The sequence below is a fragment of the Rhincodon typus genome, chromosome 38 (genome assembly GCF_021869965.1).
Source record: "Rhincodon typus isolate 14 chromosome 38, sRhiTyp1.1, whole genome shotgun sequence".
Taxonomy (NCBI): Eukaryota; Metazoa; Chordata; class Chondrichthyes; order Orectolobiformes; family Rhincodontidae; genus Rhincodon; species Rhincodon typus.
The window spans coordinates 13,849,930-13,859,663 of record NC_063369.1 but is presented as its reverse complement, the minus strand read 5'-3'; the positions used below and the strand labels follow the sequence as shown (position 1 = coordinate 13,859,663).

The 9,734-nt window shown below is 44.6% G+C and overlaps 1 protein-coding gene across 2 annotated transcripts in view; it reads left to right on the top strand.

Annotated features, from left to right (window-relative positions):
• LOC109914522 (putative adhesion G protein-coupled receptor E4P) overlaps positions 1-9,734 on the top strand; it is a 93,967-nt gene that overhangs the window by 68,747 nt on the left and 15,486 nt on the right. For both annotated transcript variants that reach the window (XM_048617941.1, XM_048617940.1), the window contains 2 exons: positions 724-944; positions 7,359-7,425. In XM_048617941.1, coding sequence (XP_048473898.1) covers positions 724-944; positions 7,359-7,425 — 288 coding nt within the window. The remainder of the gene's footprint in view (positions 1-723; positions 945-7,358; positions 7,426-9,734) is intronic.

Sequence of the window (9,734 nt, the reverse complement as noted above, 5' to 3'; positions counted from 1 at the left end):
TGAAGGGAAAAAACAGAGTTAACGTTTCGGGTCCGGTGACCCTTCCTGAGTTCTGAGGGACCCAATTCGTTAACTCTGTTTGTTCCTTCACAGATCTGCCAGACCTGCTGAGCTTTTCCAGCAATTTTTGTTTTGTTCCTGAGAGCAATATCCAACTCATTAATAGGGCTAAAGGTAATCTCAAAACCATCGTCGTCCAAACCCAGGACCTCTACCACACAGAAGAACATTGGCAGTAGTTATACTGGAATACCATCACTTTAAACTTCCCCTTTAAACCAGACACTTTCTAATAATCATATTGTCACTCCTTCAGTGTCCTTGGGTCAAAACCTATGAATTCCTTCCCTAAGGGCATTGTGGGTCTACCTACAGCACATGGACTGCAGTGGTTCAAGAAGGCAACTCACCACCACCTTCTCAAGGGGCAACTAGGGACGGGCAATAAATGCTGACCCAATCTACGATGCCCATGTTCAATGAAAGTAATTTATAAAACATTCAGGAATTGGCATCATAACTGATCAAACTGTAACAGAAGCAATAAAAAAAAAGTTGGGACGTATTTCATAAAAGTCAAGGCAAAGACCAAGACAGAACTGATTAAATGTTTGCAATTTCCATCCCTGACACCCAAGTGGATGGTGGCATCACTATTCACCTGGTGAAATGCTTCTCTGTTGGTGGAGAGAAAACACTCAAACCCCCATTGTTCTTTTTTAGCTCGCTTGTGCATTCATCGCCGGCTTTCTGCATTACTTCTTCCTGACTGTGTTTGCCTGGATGTGCCTGGAAGGGATACAGCTCTTTCTAATGGTGGTGAAGGTTTTCAATGCAGGCTGCCTCAGAAAGCGGCACATGCTCCTGTTTGGTTACGGGCTGCCACTTCTAGTTGTTGGGATCTCAGTCGCCATCAACAGGGAGGGCTACGGAACAAGCAAACAGTACGTACCCCATTCTCAGTGATATGTTGCTAAGGGCTCTGAAATGTGCTCATGATTAAAACTTCAAACACCAAAGTAATAAGAGCTCTGTCTGTTTAAATCTGGGAGGTTGCTTGTACGCAAGAAGGCTCTAGTTCATAAAACCGTAAGAGCAGAAGTTGGCCATTCAGCCTATCAAGTCTGTTTCACTGTTCAATGAGATCATGATTGATCTAATAATCCCAAACACTACTTTGCCCCATGAGATAACACAGTGTGGAGCTGGATGAACACAGCAGGCCAGGCAGCATCAGAGGAGCAGGAAAGCTGACGTTTCAGGTTGGGACCCTTCTTCAGAAAGAAAATTTCTGAAGAAGGATCCTAACCCAAAATGTCAACTTTCCTGCTCCTCTGATGCTGCCTGGCCTGCTGTGTTCATCCAGCTCCACACTGGGTTATTTCTGTTAAACGTGCAATCATTTCTGCTGCTATAATTACAAACTCTTGAGAAGAGTAAAGGATCTCTGAATCCCCGACGTGTTTCTTATATATCTCACATTGGCTAAGGGTCAGAGTACCATAATGCTAATACCACTGGAGAAATAATTGGGAAAGACAGGCAAATTGCATTGGATGACATGCGTTCAAATCCTGTAAATGGCACCTCAGTGTCATTTTAATTTTACAAATAATTCTGGAATAGAATGACCATGATAGCTATCGTCCTTAAAAAAAATGCCTAATGTCCTTTAGGGTCTGGTCTACATGTGACTCCAGACCCACCACAATGGGGTTGGCTTCTAACTACCCTCCGAAGCAGGCCATTCTGTCCAAGAGCAATTAGGGTTGTTATTGATGTCGAGGCTTTAATAGAAGAATGGGAGTGTCCCTACCTCTAGGGGAGGTGATGGCCAAGTGGTATTATTGCTGCATTGTTAATCTAGAGACCCAGGTAATGTTCTGGGGACTGGGGTTTGAATCCTGCCATGGCAGATGGTGGTTTTTGAATTCAATAAAAATATCTGGAATTAAGAGTCTAATGATGACAATGAATCGACTGTCAGAAAAGTCCATCTGGTTCACTATTGTCCTTTAGGGAAGGAAACTGCCATCCTTACTTGGTCTGGCCTACATGTGACTCCAGGCTCACAGCAATGTGGTTGACTCTTAACTGCCCTCTGGGCAATTAGGGATGAGTAGTAAATCTGGCCAGCGATGCCCTAATCCCGTGAATGAATTTTAGAAAAGGCCTAGAAGGTTAAGGTTCAAGTCCCAAGTGCCATAACATGAACAAACAGGATGATTAAAAATGTATCTTTTTCCTGTCAACAATGACCACATTCCATGGAAGAGTAAAGAGAAGTGGAGGGATTAAGAAAGGCAGTTGGGTCTAATTGCAGTGTCAGCAAAGCAGAGTGGAGGAGTGTGGCACAGGACAATTTAGCAGCAGAGATGACAAGACTATGCTAATTCAGTAAGAGACAAAAGTCAGATGAACTCTGTCTTAATTTTTACTTTTTTCATCTGATGTATGACTTCTGTCATTAATGCCCTTGCTGTGGTATGGAGACTTATAAAACTTCTCACTGTATTTTTTTTGTGAAAATAGACGTGACGATAAATTGCTATTCTATTCTCTTCTAGTACATGGCTCTTTTCGAATGCAGAGCAATCTTGCATTTGCTCCAGCTGCAAGCTGCACAATCTGACACCAATACTGTGGCCTTCAGTTTAAAGAGACCTCAGCGCTAAAGAAACTGACCTACATTTCTACTTCTTATGTGATCAATCTTCAATCTATACTGCTGCAAGATATTTCTTACACATAGGTGCATGCCACTGCAATCCAGCAGCCTTAGATGCGTTGGAAGAGGGGAGGGGTTCCTCATCTAAGATTTAACTCTTCCTGTGCCACTTGCAAGCTCTTTCAGTCAGGTTCAGAAGTCACACAACATCAGGTAATAGTCCAACAGGTTTATTAGAAATCTTGAGTTTTCAGAGCACTGCTCCTTCGTCAGGACAGGGTGGACCCAGTGCGTGGAATGTCTACACCGTTTATTCCGGCTCTGGGGTCAGATTTCAGATCCCACATCTCAAAATGAAGCCCTCCCAATCCAACATTGACTCAATTACCATGCTCATAAATCACTCTTACAAGAACAGGCGCAATTCCTTGGGGCGTTGTGGTGCCCGATGAGATGACATGACAGTGCGCAAAAGAAATTATTTTGCCTCCAGAGCCTTCAACATTCCTGCTGCTTTCCTCTTGAAATCCCTTTAGGTTATGTGCATCAGAAACTTCAAAAAGTGCCATGAGAGTAACAAACAAAGGTTGTTGACTTGCTCGCTGAGCTGGCTTGTTTTCGTTCAGGCGTTTTGTCACCATGCTAGGTGACATCATTCAGGGAGCCTCTGATGAAGCAATGTTATTCTACTCCACTTGGAATTTATACTGTCCGGTCTGTAATAGTGCATACTGTCATTTCCGGTTTTGTTCTGTATGGGTTTGTGTATGGGGTCCAATTCTATGTGTTTGTTGATTGCATTATGGGTGGAGAACCATGCCTCTAGGAATTCCCATGTCTGTCTGTGTTTGCCTTGGGCTACTATGATTACCTTATCCCAGTTAAACTGATGGCCTTCATTGTCCAAGTGTACTGATGTTAACACACTGGCCACACTGCCCTCCATCAGGAACATATCAGAACTGACAACAAGATTCCTAAGACCACTAGGAATCATGGTGGCCCACAAGCCCACAGCCATTCGACAACAAACACTCACATGGATTAAAGACCCCATTCCCACAACATGCAGAACAAACGTGGTTTACAAAATACCATGCAACGACTGCCACAAACATTACATCAGACAGACAGGAAGGAAACTAGCCATTAAAATGAACATCAGCTAGTAGCAAAACAACCCAACAAACTTTCCTTAATATCAGCACACTCAGATAATGAAGACCATCAGTTTAACTGGGACAATGTAACTGTAGTAGCCCAAGCTAAACAAAGACACGCACGGGAATTCCTAGAGGCATGGTTCTCCACCCACAATGCAATCAACAAACATATAAAATTGGACCCCATACACAAACCCATACAGAATAAAACCGGAAATGACAGTACAAACCATTACAGACCGGACAGTATAAATTCCAAGCGGAGTAGAACAACATCGACTCATCGGAGGCTCCACTGATGATGTTACCCAGCATAATGATGAAACGTCTGAACGAGAACAAGCCAAAAGTGAGAAGTTTTATAAGTCTCCATACCACAACAAGGGCATTAATGACAGAAGTCATACATCAGATGAAAGAGGTAAAAATTAAGACAGAGTTCATCTGACTTTTGTCTCTTACTGAATTAGCATGGTCTTGTCATCTCTGCTGCTAAATTGGCGAGCAAGTCAACAACCTCACCCACAACCCGAGCTACAGATCTTTGCCAAAACTTTAAATAGCAAACAAAGTAGGAAGATCTATTCCACAGAAGGGTATTTTTAGAACTTAGCAGTCTCATGTAATCAATCTTTGATGTTTCTGATAGGGATCAGCTTCTGCCTCTTACCTGCACTGAGAAGTGCAGGAGCCAAGTCTTAAATCTCTCTTTCCTGTCTGCAACAGACAAATCAGATTTATTTTTAGTTTGTTTGCATGTAAAGGGTGGTTGATGCAGGAAAAAAATGTTATTGGTGGGAATGGGTTGGCCAGAGAAACATTTTTAGACAGACAGTGGTGAGAACGCAAACTGCCACACTGCTGATTTATATTAACGCTTTTACCAAATGTGGGCATTTCTGGCCATTCTTTGTTGCCCGTTCCAATTTGCCCCATGAGCTGTCCTTGCTAAGGCCATTTCAGTGGGCAGTTAAGGATCAACTACATTGATGTGGGTCTGGAGTCACACATAGGCTAGACCGGGTAAGGATGGCACTTTCCTTCCCTAAAGGAGATGAGTGAACCAGATGGGATTTTCCCATTGTTATCCACTGATAGCCCCCATTAGTAGCTATTCATTCTCCTGGCCTGATCATTATCCACTCCTTTGTCTATCCAACTGTTCTTCTCTCTCTTTGGTCTCTATCCCCACCTATTGTATAGTCCTTACCCCCTCCATCCCCCAATCTAAATTCTGCATAGTGTCGATAGTAATTCCATTGTTGGCATTACTGAGACTAGGTTTATATTCCACACTTTTAAAGTCATACAGCACGGAAACAGACCCTTCGGTCCAACCAGTCCATAATCCCAAACTAAACCAGTCCCACCTGCCTGCTCCCGGCCCATATCCCTTCAAACATTTCTTATTCATGTATTTATCCAAGTGTCTTTTAAATGTTGTACCTCTACCCACATCCAACACTTTCATTTATTAATCACATTTGAAACCTACTGACTACCACTGTGGGATTTGAACTGACATCCCACAGGGCATAAGCCTCTTGATGACTAATCCTCTAATACTGTCAGTGCACCAATGGGAATAGTTCCAACGCATTTACAAAGAAGCTGGATAAACACACGAGGGAGAAGGAAGTGGAGAGATATGACACTATGGTGAGGAATAGAATCATAGAATCCCTGCAGTGTGCAAGCAGGTCAATCAGCCCATTGAGTCCGCACTGACCCTCTGAAGAGCATCCCACCCATACCCAAACCCCCACCCTGTAACCATAGCTGACCTACCCAGTCTACACATCCCTGGACACTATGAGTAACTTCCCATGGCCAATCCAGCTAATCTACACATCTTTGGACTGTGGGAGGAAACCGGAGGAAACCCATGCAGACACGGGGAGAACATGCAAACTCCACACAGACAGTCACCCAAGGGTGGAATCAAACCCGGGTCCCTGGCGCTGTGAGGTAGCAGTACTAACCACTGAGCCACCGTGCTGCCCCTGTTCATAGGCTGTTTATAGTGTAAGTCAAACATTTTGGGTCCAGTGACCCTTCATCAGTGCCGGAGAAGTTCCAACAAAGGGTTGGTGGACTCCAAACATGAACTCAGTTTTCTTCTCTCTACAGTTGCTGTCAGGACCTGCTGAGTTTCTCCAGCACTCTCTTGTCACCTTTACCTGCCTGTGGCACCTCACTTCATATTTTGTCTTTCAGTTTTAGAAAGCCCACAGCAGTAGTCAGCAAAACCCTAAAAATGGGAGCATGTGTAGGCCATTCAGCCCCTTCGAACCTACTTCTATCATTCAATAAAATCATGATTGAATTTGTACATCAACCCCTGACCTACTGTGGCCCTTAGCAATTAAATGTTTATTGACCTCAATCTTGACTGTCCATTGCTCGCTGAGGAGGGAGTTCCAAAGATTCATGACTCTCCAAGTGAAGAAATTTCTCCGCATCTTACTCATAAATGACTGATCCCTCATTCTGAAAACATGGGGACAGGCGATCGTGAATTGGTAATGAATTGGTTGAGTAGGCCTGAGGCTTGGGGTTGTAGGTTCAAATCCCAGCCAGGTCGCTGGTGGGATTTAAATTGAAGAATTAACCTGGAACTGAAAGGCAGTTTCAGTCACAGTGAGCACAAAACAACCACTGATAGTTACTTTAAAACTAAATAAAAACCCAGCAGGTCTGGCAGCATGTGTGAAGAAAAAAAAATCAGAGTCCACATTTCGGGTCCGGTGACCCTTCCCCGGAACTGCAGACCCTTCTGAGGAAGGGTCACCAGACCCGAAACATTAACTCTGATTTTTTTCCTTCTCCGCAGATGCTGTCAGACCTGCTGTGCTTTTCCAGCAATTTCTGATTTTTCTTTCTGATTCCCAGCATCCGTAGTTCTTTCGGTTTATAAAAGAGATTAGCTCCTTATCTTTGATTAAAGCAAAATCCTGCGGATGCTGGAAATCTGCAACACGCACAGGGAATGCTGGAGAAACTCAGCAGGTCTGGCAGTATTTGTGGAGAGAGAAACATTTTGAATCCAGTGCGACTCTTCTTCCGAACTGAAAGGTGGGGAGATTTTTTTTTAAAGAAGTGCTTTTGACAGGGGCAGGTGCCTTGCACAAATGACAAAGCGGTTGTGAGTAGTAACGATAGAGAAAAGGAGATGGAAAATGGGTGCAAGTTAAGGGAAAGAGAGCAAACAGCATTCTCTCTACTAAGGGCAGAGTAAGTAAGACATAAACAAGACAAGGTTGTGAAAGAGAGGGGAGACAATGTAAGAAAAACAGACATAATGCAATCAGTGCCTGAAGTTGTGCAATTCGATGTTAAGATCTAAAGGTTTTAAAGTGTACCCTCTTAGAATCTTAATGTTTCCATTGAATCATGTGATTTCTACCTGACAACATTTTGTTTGACATTTCCTAAGAGGACAATGTTCACTATCCTCCCTTTATCTGTGACCCGCTCTGGTTCTCAATGTCTGTTCCTGCTAACCGTCTGTATCTTTTCTTTTGCAGTTGCTGGCTCTCCCTGGAAAAGCATTTTGTGTGGAGCTTCCTGGGACCAGTCTGTGCGATTATAATGGTGAGAGCCACACAGAAAGTTCAGTCCATGGCTAGGCTTCATTGTCAAGGGAACGCTGACATCCAGCTGAGGCATCCAAACACAGAGACCAAACGAAGAATCATGAGGGATTTTCGCTGGAAAGAGGCGATCGTAGAATCCCTACAGTGTGGACGCAGGCTATTTGGCCCATCAAGTCCATGCTGACCCTCTGAAGAGCATTCCACCTCGTGACCCTGCATTTCCCAAGGTTAACCCACCTAGCCTGCGCATCCCTGGACACTATTGGGCAATTTGGTATGGCCAATCCACCTAACGTCTAGACTGTGGGAGCAAACCCACGAAGACATGGGGAGGACATGCAACCTCCACATGCAAGTCCCTGGTGATGTGAGGCAGTAGTGCTAACCACTGAGCCATGATCAATGGAACGTTCCCAGTTAATAGCTAACAGATTTGGGGAACACAGTTAGCAATTCACTGAGAGGGGCAAGGCTGCAATGAGATGCAATTGTAGGTGGATAAGCAAGAGTCATAAATCTTTTACAGCACAGAACGAGACCCTTCAGCCCACAGTATTCGTGCTGCTCATCAAGCTGATCAAGCCACGTGTGGTATGACATTTCAAGCGTACGTCTGAAATGCCTTGAGAATTTCTGCCTCTGCCACCATTTTAGGCAGCAAATTTCACATACCTACCACCCATACGCCCCTTCCAAATCTGACCTTAAGACTGTGTTTCCCTTGTTTGAAATAGATGCAGACTCTTCAGTATTTGGTTTGGAATGGGGTGACCACAGAAGAGAGGTCAACTGATAAAGGCTAGGCTTCATTTGTCCCAGTTCTTTTTGTGTTGATTTGTTAGGGATCTCTATCCTGCTCACTTTAGCTATAATCTGGACAAAGCATGGTGAAATAATTTAGTTCTAGATTCACATTCCATGCAACACTACAGCCCTGCTTTGAAATAGCAAGGTGTAGAGCTGGATGAACACAGCAGGTCAGGCAGCATCAGAGGAGCAGAAAAGCTGCTCCTCTGAAGGAGGAAAGCAGGGAGGGTCTGGACCCTTCTTCAGAAATGAGGGAAGGGAAGGGGATTCTGAAATAAATAGAGAGAGAGAGGGAGGCAGATGGAAGATGGATAAAGGAGCAGAGAGGTGGAGAGAAGACGGACAGGTCAAGGAGGCAGGGATGGAGCCAGTAAAGGTGAGTGTAGGTGGGGAGTTAGGATGGGGGTTGGTCAATCAAGGGAAGATGGACAGGTCAAGGAGGTGGGATGAGGCTGGTAGGTAGGAGGTGGGGGTGGGGGTTGAGGTGGGAGAAGGGGATAGGTGGGAGAAAAGATGGACAGGTCAAGGAGACGGGGACGAGCTGGGCTGGTTCTGGGATGAGGTAGGGGGAGGGGAGATTTTGAAGCTTGTGAAGTCCACATTGATACCATTGGGCTGCAGGGTTCCCAAGCGAAATATGAGGTGCTGTTCCTGCAACCTTCAGGTGGCATCATTTTGGCACTGGAAGAGGCCCAGGATGGACATGTCGTCCGAGGAGTGGGAGGGGGAGTTGAAGTGGTTCGCGACTGGGAGGTGCAGTTGTTTGTCGCTTGAAGCTGCTTTGAACCAGGTGTCTCCGAGTACAGAATCCTTACTTCTTTCTTGGACAGTCCTGCGCATATCTTCATTATATCATCAGTTACCACACTGTCTGACTGATCCCCAATAAACCCCTTTACTCCATCCACAGTATTGTAACCTCTTCCACTCCAAACCGTGTTCTATTTTACTGTTTCTGCTTTCGTCCTTTCTCTATCCAACCCTAACTACTCTTGAACTCAAAGACTGGCTTGTGCCATTTCGGAGACCCAGTTAAAACTCAGCCACGTTGCTGTGGGTTTGGTGTTATATGTAGGCCAGACCACATAAGGACGGCAGATTTCCTTCCCTAAAGAACATTAGTGGACCAGATTTCTGTTTTCATAAAGATCAATAACGCTTTCTTAGCATCGCTGCTCAAGATTGGCAGCTCACCACCTTGACAAGAGTGACTAGAGGTGGGTGATAAATGCTGGTCCAGGCAGCGATGGCCACATCCCACGAGTGAATGAGTAAAAAAAAAGAAGCTGAGATGGGTCCAATACTCAGATGCTCTCAAGAGAACGACTTTCAAATCTTAAAAACATCTCTGAGTGGAAGTGTCCGTGCTAATAAAACCAAAAACATTCTATGCTGTTGGTATAACACATTCAGAGATAGCAAGAATGTCGATGCTGGAGTCACAGATAACACAGTGTGGAGCTGGAGGAACACAGCAGGCCAGGCAGCATCAGAGGAGCA